Source organism: Triplophysa dalaica, chromosome 19 (genome assembly GCF_015846415.1).
Source record: "Triplophysa dalaica isolate WHDGS20190420 chromosome 19, ASM1584641v1, whole genome shotgun sequence".
Classification (NCBI taxonomy): Eukaryota; Metazoa; Chordata; class Actinopteri; order Cypriniformes; family Nemacheilidae; genus Triplophysa; species Triplophysa dalaica.
The window spans coordinates 11,879,559-11,895,894 of record NC_079560.1 but is presented as its reverse complement, the minus strand read 5'-3'; the positions used below and the strand labels follow the sequence as shown (position 1 = coordinate 11,895,894).

General features: G+C 38.9%; 3 protein-coding genes across 12 annotated transcripts in view; all 3 read left to right on the top strand.

Moving 5' to 3' along the window:
- Positions 1–4,817, top strand: part of rap1gap2b (RAP1 GTPase activating protein 2b) — a 52,712-nt gene extending 47,895 nt beyond the window's left edge. For 9 of the 10 annotated variants that reach the window (XM_056730268.1, XM_056730265.1, XM_056730267.1 and 6 more), the window contains 11 exons: positions 4–159; positions 448–519; positions 860–946; positions 1,169–1,309; positions 1,396–1,542; positions 1,613–1,725; positions 1,816–1,908; positions 1,991–2,108; positions 3,294–3,396; positions 3,486–3,556; positions 3,693–4,817. In XM_056730268.1, coding sequence (XP_056586246.1) covers positions 4–159; positions 448–519; positions 860–946; positions 1,169–1,309; positions 1,396–1,542; positions 1,613–1,725; positions 1,816–1,908; positions 1,991–2,108; positions 3,294–3,396; positions 3,486–3,556; positions 3,693–3,701 — 1,110 coding nt within the window. In that variant the 3' untranslated portion in view covers positions 3,702–4,817. The remainder of the gene's footprint in view (positions 1–3; positions 160–447; positions 520–859; positions 947–1,168; positions 1,310–1,395; positions 1,543–1,612; positions 1,726–1,815; positions 1,909–1,990; positions 2,109–3,293; positions 3,397–3,485; positions 3,557–3,692) is intronic. The other variant, XR_008904624.1, reaches the window with a different exon arrangement.
- A 693-nt stretch (positions 4,818–5,510) lies between these two features.
- ncbp3 (nuclear cap binding subunit 3) lies at positions 5,511–11,163 on the top strand. Its single transcript, XM_056731234.1, has 13 exons — positions 5,511–5,797; positions 6,266–6,331; positions 6,417–6,522; positions 7,261–7,386; positions 7,532–7,663; positions 7,771–7,943; positions 8,031–8,139; positions 8,299–8,398; positions 8,501–8,610; positions 9,050–9,353; positions 9,557–9,723; positions 9,815–9,997; positions 10,074–11,163. The coding sequence occupies exons 1-13, from the start codon at positions 5,621–5,623 to the stop codon at positions 10,367–10,369; spliced, it is 2,049 nt and encodes a 682-aa protein (XP_056587212.1). The 5' UTR covers positions 5,511–5,620; the 3' UTR covers positions 10,370–11,163.
- A 123-nt stretch (positions 11,164–11,286) lies between these two features.
- On the top strand, positions 11,287–16,336 carry pgap2 (post-GPI attachment to proteins 2). Its single transcript, XM_056731235.1, has 5 exons — positions 11,287–11,861; positions 12,012–12,261; positions 13,751–13,857; positions 14,456–14,564; positions 15,345–16,336. Exons 1-5 carry the CDS (start codon positions 11,694–11,696, stop codon positions 15,473–15,475), a joined length of 765 nt encoding a protein of 254 aa, XP_056587213.1. The 5' UTR covers positions 11,287–11,693; the 3' UTR covers positions 15,476–16,336.

Sequence of the window (16,336 nt, the reverse complement as noted above, 5' to 3'; positions counted from 1 at the left end):
AAGGTCCAAAGAAAGAGGCACATAGGGAATGACATCGTAGCTGCAGTTTTTCAAGAGGAGGCCGCACCTTTCGTGCCTGACATGATTGCCTCCAATTTCCTCCACGCGTACATCCTTGTGCAGGTGGAGAACCCTGGCACAGATGACACCACTTACAAGGTCTGTCCTCAGCATGTCATATTCACCTGCACAGGAATTGAGGGAAAATGTTAAAATTCGGATTTCTTCATTGTGTTGAAATTATATGGTAATAAAACACCAGCTCAGTTGTTAGAGCATGGCGCTATCAATGCCAAGGTCATGGGTTTGATCCCAGGGATGGCACATAATTAGAAACAGATATATAGTATAATACAATGTGAGACGCCAAAGCGTCTGCCAAATGCAAAAAGGTCAATTAAAATAAAAAATGTAAATACACTAAACATATTTGATTATATGGTGCAGGTATCTGTCACAGCGCGTGAAGATGTGCCACAGTTCGGCCCTCCTCTCCCCAATCCACCTGTCTTCAAAAAGGTAAACAGATGCTTAACCACAGGCTCCAGCTAAAAATATACAAACATCTTCAAAACAAAATATATTTTTAACAAAGTAAAATATATGGTAATATACAATGTAAAATGTTATGTTATATTGTTTTTTAGATTTATGTATTCACAAGTAGATGTATTTTGTTTAGAGGATGTTTTGATATTTTTAATAAAAATGAAAACGCTGAATCAGAAATCGATTTTTCGCAGTGCAAACGGTATGCTGTCACATCATATACTGGATATGGAGTTTTCCAGAAGGTCACATTTTTTTGGCCGTTCTCGCATCATCGTTTTATTTGCCGTGTCATTGTCTATTATCATAGGGTCCAGAATTCAGAGAGTTTCTGCTGACTAAGCTGATCAATGCAGAGCTGGCATGCTACAGATCAATCCGATTTGCCAAGCTTGAGGTAGGAAGTCATATTACTGCATTACAGGCTTGATGTAGATATGGGTCAAAATGCATGATAAGCTTCCACTTCACCACAAATTCTGAAAGTTTAATATCTGCAAATGGTTCTTTTGTTGAAATTCACATGGCCTGAGACAAAATCTTTGTTTGGTGGGTTTTATTTTTAGGCACTTTAGTTGGAGTGATACTGTGTGTTTATATCATTGTGTTTGCGTGATAGGAGAGAACACGGATGGAACTGCTAGATAATCTTCATAATGAGCTACACAAGCACACACAGTCGATGCTGGGACAACCTCTCAGTGCAGATGAAGAGAGGATGGAGAACGGAGGACATGGAGGAATACTGGAATCCATCAAGGTATAGATTCACACCGATCATCAAGCATGGATTCATTTCTACATGCTGTTTACGTGATTCCCTCTTTCTTTATATCATTCACTCAGCGAGCAATGCGTGTGCGCAGTCACTCTATGGAGACAATGGTGAGCTCTCAGAAACATGGGCGTCACTCTGCGGTGGGAGGCGGCGTGCCCACCAGCCTAAGCGGGGTCACCCTAACCCACAGTAACACTGAAGCTGCTAAGAATTTGGTGAATATCTTATTAAGTTCATGATTTGTTCCATTAAACATGCATTTGATAACATAAATATTTAATGTAGTCTCCAGTGACATCGAGCGCTAAATCTCCTCTTAAGAGTCCAGTGAAGAGACGGTCAGTGCTGTTTCCAAGACTGCATACCAGCATGGATGGACAGCCAGAGCGCTACACACGGTCAGACAGATATCTTAAAAACAACTTTACTTTAAAGTTACTTTATATTTATACTTTGTATTTAACATTCTTTTTAATTTGTGATTTTAGGGTCCTGTCTGATCAGAGAAGTCTTGACAGCGGTCATCTCTCACAGGAAGTGCAATCAAATCCAAGCTCTCCAGAGATTGTGGGCAATGAGAGGTACATCTCCAGCTTTGTAACTGACATTGACTGAATGCTCTCAATAGCTTGTGATGTTTTCTTCCTCTCTTTTTCTGGCCAGGTCTTCTCTTAAATTGAAGGAGGGCGGTGGTAAGCCAGATATATCTCGTTCCTCCTCCAGCACCAGCAGCTTCAGCAGTGCTGCAGGAGACCCGGAGCCACTGGAGGAGAAAGAACCTGTAAGATCAACTTATTACTGCTGGAGTGTTCAACATTTGAATGCATAGAAATACAAACATTTCTGAGATTGTAATGTTGGTTTTATTTAAGTGTGAATCATTTAGTCCAGTGTTCTCAACATTTTCATGTTTACGGCCCCCTGTAAACTTCGTTTAATATCTACCAGATAACAACCACTACAATAGAAAACTAGCTATGAATCTACCCCTCAAACTTATACATTGATGCAAATATAGTCAAAAACAATTAGTTTGATGCATACACACATGCAACACTGCATCTTATGTAGAATTGTTTATATTCACATAGACACACTAAAATTTCAAGGCCACACAAATTACATGTTACACACGAAAAGATAATATTTTAAGGGGGTAATATTGGGGCAGGATCTGTTTTGTCCAACTTCCAGGATTCTACCACCTCAAACCTGTGCATGGATGCACATATAGTCAAAAACAATAAATTTGTTGCATGCACATGAGCAACACTGTATGAATCATGTAGAATTTCCTCAAATTTACATAGACACACTAACATTTCAGGGCCACACACACTACGTTACACATGACAAGATTATTTCAAGGGAGCAATATTGGGGCAGCATCTGTTTTGCCCAACTATCAGGATTCTACCCCCTATAAATTAAAGTATTGATGCAAATAGTCAAAAACAATTAGTCTGATGCATACACTTAAGCAATATTGTATATCTCATGGAGAATGTATTCATATTTACATAGACATGCTTATTTTATTTTGAGGGGACAATATTGGGGCTTGATCTGTTTTTCCCAACTGCCAGGGTTCTACCCCTTCAAACTTATGCACTGATGCACATATATTCAAAAACAATTAGTTTGATACATGCATACAAGCTACACTGTGTCTCAATTAGAATTTCTTCATATTTGAATAGACCCGCTTAAATTTTAAGGCCACACACACCTCATGTTACACATGACAGGATAATATTTCAAGGGGGTTCATATTGGGGCAGGATTTGTTTTGCCCAGCTGCCTGCATTCTACCCCCCTCCCAAACTTATTGATGCGCATATTGTCAAAAACAATTAGTTTTTGCATGCACACATGCAAAACTGTGTCTCATGAAGCAGTCATTCTAAATGGCATAGTCCTTTCACTTTTGACTGTGCATTAATAAGTTTGCGTCTACTTTATTTAGAACAGCCTCCAGATATCTCCCAGCCTTTCACCTGTATTTGGCTCTCTGAGCACTGAGGGTCAGACTGCAGGAACTCCAGTGATCATGTGCCGCAGTCCAACAGGTATTTCAAATTATTGCAAGTCAATTGCAAGTCAATTTTGAATTCAATAATTATAGCTTAATGATTTTCTTATTTCTCCCAAAACAAAGATTTCAGGAATAAGACGTCACCCAGATCCAATCTGAAGTTCCGCTTTGACAGGTTGAGTCAATCAGCTGCTGTAAGAATTTTACTTTCCTGCCTGCATTCTTATTCTCTGTCACCTGCTGTGATGTTTGTTTCCATTTGGTTGTGTATTCTAGTGTGACGTCTGGAGAACTGTAACCAAAGAATAACTTAGAACTTTAATTTTACAGGGACATTAACAGAGTGAACATCAAAGAAGACCAGAATCATTGTGAGCACAGTATGTTACTTCCGGAGGGGGCATTGCGTTTATTTAGTATCGGTCATGATCAGAAGTTATTATGACTTGCGTTATATTCCTGTAGTAAATATTTCTTATTTGGGTATATACTAACAACGGGCACAGTCCAATTAAACAGAAAACCAATGGATCGGCACAGAAGGTCAGACACTGTTGGCACTGAGGGAAGGCGAATTAAAGATTAGAGAATTAAAGCTGGACACATCGCACAAACCTGTGCTTCCAATCCAACCATCACACCAGAAAGCACATGAGCATAAGCACACAGTTAGCATTTTTCCTCCGTGCTTAGAACTTAGGTAAATGTTCAGCTGGTACTGACTTGACATATTTATTGATCTTGCACATTTTGTGAAAGTCTTGCACTGTAAAAGGAAACAAATATTACAGTATCTTTCCATTTACATGGATTAGCAGTTGTCCTGTTACTGTTGTCCAGATAACAATGAGATATGACGTATTTATTTGAATCCAAATATTCAGCAACTGAAACATTCCACAGTATTTTTCAGACTCATATAATGCGCAGACTGGCCATACAATGGCAAAAATTGACCACAGCTTAGAGTTGTTATACATTTTCATTAACAAATGAATCTAAAATGCACTGAACAATAAACATAAGCACATTAACTTTCTTTATAACAAACATGTGCTATCCTGAAATTGGACAGCTGTTGGATTCCGGCCACCAATGTGACCCCTGAAACTAAGAGTCGTTAATATCATTTAAATTAGTAAAAACCTCTGTTTGCACTGGATAAATAATGTGTGTGTAAATATCAAAGCATCACCTACCACTCTTATCTGTATATATGTATTGTGTATATTCATACAAATAACATTGAAATGATCAACTTGAACAATTTTTATTGTCACAAACAGCTCAAATGTGAACGCCTGTCACTCTATTCTTCAGTAAAAGTATTTTAGTCTCAATTGCTTAATCAACGAGTTGTGTTTATTATTTATCTTTGATTGTACTACTACACGTGTAAACGTTTCTGTATGGCAATTTTGATTTTGTTTAATAAAATAATGTATTTTGCATTGACGTTGTTGATTTTGTCCCTAATTTTGCGTTCCAGACACCTCGGTTATTTCCTATCTCAACCCGGAAATAATTTCAGGAACGGAGCTGTTGTAATGTTAAGAAAATATTTTTATGTTTTAATGTACTCTTTAACTACATTTTCATGTTACTAAAAACTTTAAGTTAATAGATTCAAAAAACTGAACTTAGACGCTGTTTTCCGTGATTGAAGCTGGAAATATCCTAAATCCGAGCTGTCTGGAACCGGCATAAATCCATGACAAAGATGGAAACCACACGTCGGATAACGTTTATGGACATACAAACCTTAATGAATCTAAATGACAATAAAATATATTCATAACAATTATATAAGCGTCTTCATTTTATTTGTATTCCCTGTATTAAAAATCCTACAGACTTGCAAAAAAAGATTTCAGGTAAGAGTAAAATGGCCCTAAACATAATTTATATAGAAACATTTTTATTTGTAATTATATAAAAAAGACCTCATACTATAATAAACGTTATTTCAAAGAGGGATGTTCGCAGTCGCGTTTCAACTTTAAAAAGCAGACTGATCAATACATGACATTTAAGTACCGCGTGAGCAATGCTTATGAATCACTCTCGCGGTGTTTAGATGCCATATGTTGGTAGGTCTGCGCAGCTCCGCATGCAGTTAAACACACCTACGTCTCCTGCATCACAGCCCTCTGCGCTAACCTGATGCTAGAGGCTCGAGCACAGTTAGCAGAGCTAGCGCGAGGCTCCGTCCGTTCACTTCATTGGGCGCGAGAATTAGCCGTTAGCTGCCAGCGATCATGGCGGAGGTGCGCAGTCTGCGGGTGTCCGTGAAGTCCGAAAGCGCGTCTGATCGGTCAGAGTCCGACTCCGAGTCAGACTCAGATCGGGACGTCCGTGGAGCAGAGCCCATGGAGGTGGAGGAAGGAGAGCTGGAATCCATTCATGTCCGCCGCAGTTTAAAAGAACTGTTGCCGGTGAGTTAGCTACAGGCCCTTTTCAAACCGCGGCCTCGCGTGGTTACTGTGACCGACCGTTGGTGAACCCGATGCGCTATTGAGTTCAGGGAGACCTTTATAAATGTAACTCACCTGAGAGCAGCTTGAGCGGATGAGCTTTGCCTAAAGTTGTGATGAGGTCGATGTGTTAACCCAGCTGAGCCTTATTTGCATACTGTAAAGAAAAACAAACTGTATGTCGCTCCGGAGCATCTTGCTTTGCAGATAACTTGCATCTCTGTGCCAATTTTTGTGATACTGACAGCCGCCTTTATTAGGCGCGGTGTTATTTGAGTGGTGGACCAAACGTTTATGCATTATTCTAATGAAAATGTGTGTAATAAAGATGAAGAACACTTCATGACTGGCTTGTGTTTTGTTTCAGCTGTCTGTGTTCACCACATGGGTTTTATTATCAGTAGCGTTAACAGATATGTATTTCCACAGGACACCAGCCGACGATATGAAAACAAGGCTGGTACTTTTATCACTGGAATCGATGTCACATCTAAGGTAAGTCAAGGCTGTCAGTCTGTATAGTATATATATGAATAGTATAGTATGCAACCTGTTGTTCACCACATCGGTCAACGTCTAGGAGGCCATAGAGAAGAAAGAGAAACGAGCCAGAAGATTTCATTTCCAAGCTGAAGAAAATCTGACGAGGAGGAATTTTGCTATGGACAGGGAGTTGGTAAAGAAATGTAAGAAAGCTTTCATTACTGTCGAGGAATGTTCATTAAAATATTGTAGTAGCTGTGTCATTGGCTGCTGAAAGAGTTGTCAGTTTTGGGGAACTGTTTCTTTTAAACCCATCCGATAAATCTGTTTATAATCTTTTTATTTAGGGCTGCACGATAAAACATAATTCCCATTCAAATTGTGATTTAATGGATGTGGGTATCACGATTGTCATCGCAAAAGCTGCAGTTGTGTTTTATGTGCAGCTTGTTTGTTAAGCACGGCTCTGTGACCTGTGGGAAATGCTGCTTCATCTGAACACACTACGCGTGCATTAACACGTGCATTTAAAAAGCAACACCCGTGAGGACTTCATCATTATAAATATATTATCATGAAAATACCTGAGGAGGCTTGAAAAACAGTGATAGAAAGATGCCAGATAGGAAGCTGCATTTCCTGGTTATACATGTGGTACTTCTTATATGGAGCATTGGAGTCTCTGCGCCCTCCTGCACTTTCGGTTGCAGCTGCATTTTACAGTATTTCACTGACAAACTGCGCATAAAACATTGCTGCCAACCGCCAAATCGTGTGCGGTTTCTTTTTCTCGATTAATCATGCAGCCCTGTTTTTTTTATCATATTTTGCTCAAAATTTCATGATTAAACTATTGTTCCAGTTGTGAAAATTGTTATAAAGTATTGTTATGAAGTGTTAAAATTGATGCTGTTTTCGGTGACCGTATACTTTCTCTTCAGCTATCCCAAATGTGCGTTTGGAAGCCCTATACCTGAGCGGGTTGGATGACATGAATACTCAGGATATTTTCAGCTACTTTAAAGAATACCCGCCTGCCCACATCGAATGGATAGATGACGCTTCCTGTAAGTACAGTATCATGAAAACAAACAACGTTCTGATATCATAACCTGTCATGATAATACATTTAAGTGTATTCAAATCTAAATCAGGAGAGTTTTGTTTCAGATCTGAGCTGCAGTGCTTCTAGTAAAATTATTCTGTTTCCAGGCAACGTGGTGTGGCTGGATGACATCTCTCCAGCCAGAGCTCTTATTAACCTGAGTCGAATGCCCGACAAAGAAGAGGTCACGAGCGCAGACAGCTCCAAACCCTCTGAACTTCCAGTCCAACCGCAGAAAGGTTTTGCTTCTCATTTGTGTCCTGTTATTTGAAATGTTTCTATGGAAATGTTCTGTGTGCCTATAGTATCTTTTGTGGTTCAGAACTGTGGTCATTTGATTTCCCAGACCGAAGGAACCGAGGATCTGATGATGATGATGAGGAAGAGGAGGAGGGAGAGGTAGATGAGGATGATGAGGTGGTGGTGAAAGAAGACAAGAACAAAAGCAGTGATGGCAGTGAGGGTAAAGCTAGTGATATTGAGGAGGAGACAGTAAAGAAGACTTCGGAAACCACAGAGGTACATGGAGTGTTCACATCTGTTGTTGTTGATGGTAATTTGACATTTTTTTACTTTGATTTGACATTTTTTATCGTTTGATCTCAGGCTGACCTGCTGTCCCAGGAAGAGAGAGAATCCCTTCTTCGCAATGATCCGAGGCCTACGATCATTCCTTTAAAAGGCAACAAACTGTTTTTGCGGTTTGCCACTCAGGGTGAGAAAACAGAGTTGAGCCTGTTAGTCATTTGCAATGTTACACTGTTGACACGGTGTTTTAATTGCCTACATTCTTGTGCTGTTAAAAAATATAATGTTGGAGAAAAAATGTTAAGATGTATTTGACAGGCTTAGACCATTGGTTGTTGTATGGCAGATGACAAAAAAGAGTTGGGTGCGGCCAGGAGAAGTCGGTACTACATGAAATATGGGAATCCAAACTACGGCGGCATGAAAGGCATTTTGAGTAACTCCTGGTAAGAACTTAAGTTTGTTTGCTGTAAAGATGTGATTTCAATGGGTATTTGGATGCATAAAGTTGTTTAAGGGTTCTGTATCTCCTATTCTAATGTGTGCAGGAAACGGCGATTTCACACACGGAGGGTCCAGCGTGACATTATAAAGACCAAAAAGCCCCTCATTGGAGACAGCATGGGCCACACGCCACCCTACACACACAGACACTCGGGTATGGAAAACGTCCTTAAAGGGACGCCCGAAATTTAAAATTCTGTCATTATTTATTCACCCTCCAGTTGTTCCAAATCTGTATAAATTTCTTGGTTCTGATGAAAACAGAGAAAGATATTTGGAGGAATGCTTGTGGCCAAACAGTTCTTGGACTCCATTGACTACCATAACAGGAAAATTACAATGGTAGTCAAAACATCTTCTTTTGTGTTCAACAGAACAAAGAAATTTATAAAGCAGTTATCCTACTACAGTAGTCAATGGTGGCCAAGATCTGTTTGGTTACAAGCATTCTTCCAAATGGCTTTCTCTGTGTTCACCAGAACAAAAAATTGATACAGATTTGGAACAGCAAATGAGCTTGTAAAGTAAATTAACTTGATCGTAACTTCTATCATAGAAGCACAAGCTCATTTGACATTTTATGCGTGTCTTAGCTGACCTGGTGAATCTGCCAGAGGAGCCTATAGAGGAAGAGGAAGAAGAGGAGGAGGATGGAGATGAGGATATGGATGCTGATGATAGAGTGGTGGAGTACAAAGATCGGGGTGAAAGGGAACGGGGTCCGCGGTTGACAGAAGGGGGTGTGCGTAGTCGTTTAGGAGTGTCACCTGCTTCTTCAGATTCAGACGAGATGGATTATGACCTGGAACTGAAGATGATCTCAACACCTTCGCCTAAGAAGAGCATGAAAATGACCATGTATGCAGATGAGGTAGAAACCAATCTTCGCAGTCTACGGTGAGAAATATATTTATACCGGAATTCTATTAGTTAATGCTTTGATTTATAATCTGTTGGTATGCTTGATTTTAATTGTATAGACTTGAACTTTAATTTTGTAAAATCAATACGAATCATGTAATAATAACCAACATACACGTTGCACAATCTTTCTGGATTCTGATCATCTTTCACATGTGCATCTTTTTACCCTTTTCTAGAAACTCTATAGATAGTGACACAAGTAGCAGTGTTAAGAGTCGCATTGGTGGCAGCAGCAAATCTAAGTCAGAAAAAGTGACAGATATCAGACAGTTACTGGAGGAAAAGAGGCAGGGACTCTCTCAGCCGAGTTCAGGCCCACCAGCAACTTCTAGCACAAAAACCGGTGAGACACCCAGCTATACTTTTTAATGTTTTTCTAAAACACAGCAGCAGCATGTGTGGTTGATGCATCTTTTTTATCATTCTCTTCACAGATGTGAGACAGAGATTAGGTAAGAGAGCACACTCTCCAGAAAGATGTCGCTCTGTCTCTCCTGTCGTTTCTAGAAACGCAGTCTCTCGGAGAGCGCCGTTGACTGATGTGCGCAGCAGGTTGGGTGTGGCTAAACAAGAGGGGCGTAATATCTACACAGAGTCTTCAAAAGATAAGAAAACGGGTACGGCAAGTAACTACACACCTGTTGTTTTGGTAAAGCAGAGAACGTCTGATGGTCAAAGTGTTTGTATTTCCAGGGGGCTTGTGGAGCCGCCTTGGCCCATCTCACAAGGAAAGTGACAACGATCACAAGGTTTCTTCTCGGGCGTCTTCATCACAGGGAACGCGACGAGGAGATGATGTCGAATCTGATGAAGCTAAAGAAGAAAATGCTGAAGAGGATGATTCTCAGCTGCAAAAAATATGGGGAGCAATGATCAAGCAGAAGGAACAACAGTCCAACAAGATGAAGAAAAGCAGGCTGGACAACCTTCCCTCGCTGCAGATAGAGATCAGTCGAGACAGCAGTGACGGCTCGGACAGTGACGCCTGAGGGACTCTTATTGTTGGTGGAGAAAGTGTGGGTGATGGATGAATGATATTTAAGACAAAGCAGTGCGGGAGATTTGGATAACGCCTCTAAAAAAACGGTGCTGGGAGACCTTCACATATATAATGTAAAACATTCCTACACTCCCACTTTTTGCCGTTCAACACACATTGCAGATGTTCTATTACTCATTTTCCAAGAGCTGTACTTACTTTAGATTGAGCTGTTGGAATAATAATTTTTCAGAATGAATGAAAAATTGTGCAGAATGATTTTTTTTTCATTTCAAAGAAAGGACAGTGGTGTGCCCTCATGCATTTTGTTTTTCTTTAAAAGAAAATGGATTGGTTGTTGTATTTAACATGTCATGAAGGCCTGTTTTAAATATAGGGTGATGCACCAAGTTGACCAAAACAGTCCTGTGACTTGATGTAGTGGCTGGATGAGCAAGCAGTGTGATTGGATGTCATGAGCAATACAGTTTTTTTTAATACTGTCAATAAGTTAATGAATAATTGCCATTCCTGTTACACATGTCTGTTTTATCACTGTGGGTTTGATGTTTAAATATTAATGTTTGCCTTTAATTTGGTGCAAGCCGTGTTGATATGTTGGGCCTGGATGGATCATTGCTTTATTGTAATGTACACAGTCCTATAAGAGGGACACATACTGTAGCCAATCAAAAAAATCATTTTACCACAATGAATGGTCTTCTTCTCTACATACGACTGGTGGAAAAAGTGAAACTACGAGGAAAAGGCATTGTGTGCATAATAAAAGCCCTGTTTTTTTTACATAGCATCGGTTCTTTTGACAAACCCATTAGAAATTTGAGGACAGTTTATTTTGTATGACACTGCGTGACAGAAATCTATAAAAATACATTTTATTTAGGAAATGTTGCTGTTACAATAACGAGTCGTGCGCACAGACTTTTATTCTGAAATTCATAGCCAAAGCAAACCGGAAGTCGTTTCGTTGCCAGCCACACACTTTCAACGAGATGGTTAATGTTTTTTTGTCGTTAACTGACGATATTTATTACATTTACGGTTGTGACGGTATTGTGTGTTTCTTAGTTAAGGACTCGCATTGTGTTAAAATCACAGGGCAAAATGACGTCATGAAACCGTGCTCGTTGTCGATCAAAGTGTGTAACGTTAACTCGTGGTCCACGGCCAACTTAATTCACGAACTTTATATCGCTTAGAAATGTCAAAAATGTGGTTAAAGATGCTGGCATGACATCGTTGCTCCCTGAATGGACTGCATACCGTCAGATTGTTGTTGTTGACACGTCTGGGGTGTAATCGGATCAGGGAAGATGCAACAAGTTCCGTACGGATCCGTGGATCGAGACAAGCCGCTCATCCGATTGTCTTACACCCGTATGCTGGTGATCACGGTGTCTTTGCCTCTGCTCGGCCTCATCGCCTGCATCGTGTTGTCAATGTTCAATCACTACAATGCGGCTACCTACACACACTGCGATGTGAGTAGAGACAGAGACATATTCATACAGACACTCGACTGCCGCACAGCCAGGAAAAGTAAACCATTCCGATTAGGCATTGTTACATTTAACAAAGCAATAAATGTGAACTCCACAGTCATAACTGTCTGTTATTTCTCTGTTTGACAGGTTGCTAACTACCTCCCATCCATCAGCGCGGCCATCAGTCTGACACCCGAGCGCTACATCTGGCGCTTCAGCATCGGCCTGCATTCAGCCCCGCGGCTCCTGATGGCAGCAGCGTACCTGGGCTTTTACCGATGCAGATTAAAGAGAAGACTTAAAGAGCAACTTCTCAGTGTCCTTACATTCCTCTTAGCTCTCAGCGAAAACGTTGGACTTCTTCTGCTCACCTACGTCTCCTCCACAGAGAATTACAGTAAGTGACTGTTTGAACTGTACATGCATCAAAGGCTAAAAAATATGTATTGCAAACACAGAGAGTATAGCTTACTTTCATCTAGAATCCTTAGAAAGAAAGAAAAATAATAAAAACTATTATTAAAACATAAAACAACACTTACACATATACAGACTTTCAACTTACCTAAATGTACTTATTTAAAGCATACTTCCAAGCCTGGCAACATGAATAACTCATTTAAACAACATTAAATCAATTAAAAATGCAATCAGGTTTGTTTTTAAATCAATGCTTTACCATTAATGTAAAATATTTTATCCCATGCTACTTTAAACTCATATGACAAGTTATTTTGCCCTTGAGTGGTTCTTAGAAATATAATATCTATATTATTACTAGGGATGCACCGATGTGTACATTGTTGGCCGATAACCGATAATTCTTTACCATTAGACGCCGATATATTGACTATATACAGTATCTAAATATTAATGTCAAATTCCCTAAGACTGAAACAAAAGGCAAAAAGTGGACAACTGCTTTTATTTGAAAACATTAACTGCAGTAAACAAGGTAACCATTAGTTAAAACTTGGTACATTATCTTTTTACCCTCTGAAAATCATTTACCAAGCCTACTTTAAACTAGTTAACCGATCCTTAACCTTCAAATTTTTCTGGTATATTTTTTATTTAATACACAGTTATTTAATTATAGATGTTCTTCCAGAGCAACCCAGAATTTTTTTCTGTAGTGTCACATGTCTAACAGGTCTCAAGAAATAAAGCATTTAGACAACAGTTTGATTCAAACAATATGCTTTTGTTCCTATAATTTACACATTTATAAATACTTTATCTACATACTGCACCTACATCAAATGTTTTTGCTTATAGCAGTAAGTGAATGATCACGACAGAAAGATATGCTGTACCGTATTTTAACTGTGAGCAGCGTGCAGCTGAAGAAGTTTTATCAGAGGATATTATTTATCGGCGATAATATATCGGCCTAAGTTTTATTATCGGCCGATACCGATAACATTCAAAATGACCATGTATCGGCAGATAACGATATGGCCGATAATTTAACGTGTATCCCTAATTATGACTATTATAAGCTTACCCTTGAGAATCGTTTTAATAAACTCACTCAACAACTGTGCTTGGTTGTTCTTAACCAGAACATGTTCATTTCAGTCCCATGAAATCAAAATGGACCCTGTTTACTTAGCGCACTAAGTAAATCCACAAAAAATGCCCTCGTAGACTTTAAACCAAAAAGTACTTCTAGATGACTTTTCTAGATCCAGTCAATTTGCAGTGGAAACACAAAGCACACCTTCAAGTTTTTTATTCACGATTCCATTTGACACAGAAGTACATCACGGTCTCACAGCTCACTGTGATTTATATATATTTTTTATATACTTACTTGATATTATATTTACTAACCTTAACACTCCTGTCTGTCTATGTGTAACATGTTTTTATGCGCTCCACAGATGTCCATAAAAACGGCTTTATGATGTTTGTTGGCAGCTCTTTATTCCACATGATATGCACCTGTAGGTTGTGGTCAGTGATCGCGAAGTATTCCCTCACTTCAGAGGTAAATCAGCTTTCTGTAATTTATTCTGTATTATTATTTTCTGTATTATGCAAAGATCAGCAGAGGGCAGTATATACTAATCTATTGCATCAAACATCATATAAGTGCACTCACTGGATACTGAAGCTTGTTGTTTATTTGTTTTATAAAACACTTTTGTCATGTAGGTGAGCTTAGGACACTAAATGCAAATAATTTATTGATCGAATGATATCAGAGTTTACCAAAAATGACCATTGTACATTTCGAAGTCACATTTCATTATTCTTATCATTTTTGTACATTCATAACACCACCCCGATCTTGACACCACGAGCATAGCTGTAATAAAAGGTGTCGCTTCTGCTGGTGGCTGAGAACATGGTAGTTAAAGTGTAAGAGACCGCAATTTACGATTATATTTCTAGCGCTGTGAAAGTGCAGAGTTTCTGTACTTCAGGGGAAGTGGTTTAGATAGATTGTACTTTTACAGAACCTCACGCCACCTGCTTGCACCACATCGTGTTGCAGAAAGAAAACTGATGACTTTTTGTGTGTATTTAAATTTTTGCCTCCATTATTTCTTCACTCCATCCACTCAAACCATCTGTGACATCAGGAGATGATGTCATACCGCCGTAAGTTCCGCCTCTTCGTCTTCAACGGCTGTTTCTGCCTGTTGGCTTTCTACTTCTTCAGACGGCACAACACGTACTGTGAAGCAGGAAGTGAGTGCAACATCTTGGGTATTCTCTGTCGTTCACCCCACCCATGTTTGACTCACCATTTGTTCCTGTTTTACAGTTTTTACAAGCATGAATCTGCCACTTTTTCCACATTAAGTTCTTAAATCTTAAGAGACTATAATATTCACTTAAACAATGCATTATTCATCACCTTAAAGAAATAGTTTACCAAACATTTAAAATACTTTAATTTTGGTCTCTCATTTCAAATTTGAATGACTTCTGTACAACTCAAAAGAAAATATTTTGAAGAACGTTGGTTACCAACCAACATTGACCCACTGACTTCCATTGAATGAACAAAAAACTACTGAGACATTGGTCAAAATGTCTTCTTTTGTGTTTAACAGAAGAAAGTAAGTCATACAAGTTTGGCATGACATGAGGGTGATTAAAAGATGACAGACTTTTCATTTATCGGGCGAACTATCCCTCTTAAAACCTATATGATTTTCTCCCTTTCATGGAACATATACGGTCAATTTTTAAAGAATATCTTGGTGTTCATATCATGGAAGTAAAATTATGTTCTTGGACATGAGATTCATTTCTACAGCCTGACTTTAAAAGGACAAATTCGTGATTATTGTGTCAAACATTTTCCTTTTGGAGCTTGACAGTCCCAGTCTCAATTTACTTTCATTATATGGAAAAACAGGATAAAAAAATCACTCTTGCACTGCAGAGAGCAAAAAGTCATTTGTTGAGGCTTAGACAACCTAAACTAGTGTTTAACTTTGTTCTCTTACCTGTCTGTGGCAGTTTATACACTCTTTGCTTTCTGTGAGTATCTGGTGGTGCTCTCCAACATGGCCTTCCACATGACTGCCTACTGGGACTTTGGAGGTAAAGAGGTGATTGTTGCAACATCTCCAGAGGGAAAACACTTCTGATGTGGGATGTAAACCCTTACATCATATTCCTGGAACTTGAGACACTGCGGCTGTCATATTGACCATCATGCTGAGGTTGATTCGGTTCCAAGACTGATCAATCAAAGCATGCACATGTACGAGACAATTTACATACAATATTTATTAATCAGTGATTTACTGAATTTCAAATGATTCTTTTCATTGATTCCACGTAGAGGAAACTCATGGGTGTAGTTGGTCTTCTTATTTTGTCCTCAAAATGTTCAGTAATTTATTATCTCTTAATCACTTTTAGTCTAATAAAAACACAAAGTGGCGTTTCTCTTTCTAGTTCATGTTCAGGAGCGCCTGTTAAGTATTTGCTCATTATTTGCAAATGTATAAAGGAAGAGACTGTAATGTATTGTCAGTGTGTTTGAAGTTGCTGTTTCACCGCTGTCGCTGTAACAGTGAGAACTGCTCGTGTATTAACATCCTTTAACACAACAGATCATACACATCTAGAGACTGTTAATGCTAGTAGGAGTTCATTCACACCAGACAGTTCTCTCTTCCTTTGTAATTCTAGTGTCAATCATGTGAAAGTTAATTTGCACTTCCTGTTCTTTTTATTGGCTAAAGAGCGTTGGTAAGACCGTACTTATTTATACTGTTAAATGGTGTTTATTATAGGCCTTAGTACATGTAAAATGTGATAGTTGCCATGTTTTAAACGCCAGGACTGCTATAATACAGTGTAACACGTGACTTGTGTTTGACAGATTTTTTAATAGATTTTTAAAGGCTTTTTTATGTTAAGAATGATATTGTGAACATATCTGCATATAATAATGCTCATTTTGATGTTTTTGTGTCAAATAAATATTTTGAATTAAATTA

What these genes read in the sequence shown, in the direction of transcription:
- ncbp3 (XM_056731234.1), top strand. Translation starts at nt 5,621, where the DNA reads ATGGCGGAGGTGCGCAGTCTGCGGGTGTCCGTGAAGTCCGAAAGCGCG. An exon ending in GAATCGATGTCACATCTAAG is followed by an intron (nt 6,332 to 6,416) that starts GTAAGTCAAGGC and finishes GTCAACGTCTAG; the next exon opens with GAGGCCATAGAGAAGAAAGA. An exon ending in TCCAGTCCAACCGCAGAAAG is followed by an intron (nt 7,664 to 7,770) that starts GTTTTGCTTCTC and finishes TTGATTTCCCAG; the next exon opens with ACCGAAGGAACCGAGGATCT.
- pgap2 (XM_056731235.1), top strand. Translation starts at nt 11,694, where the DNA reads ATGCAACAAGTTCCGTACGGATCCGTGGATCGAGACAAGCCGCTCATC. An exon ending in AGTATTCCCTCACTTCAGAG is followed by an intron (nt 13,858 to 14,455) that starts GTAAATCAGCTT and finishes CTGTGACATCAG; the next exon opens with GAGATGATGTCATACCGCCG. An exon ending in CACGTACTGTGAAGCAGGAA is followed by an intron (nt 14,565 to 15,344) that starts GTGAGTGCAACA and finishes TGTCTGTGGCAG; the next exon opens with TTTATACACTCTTTGCTTTC.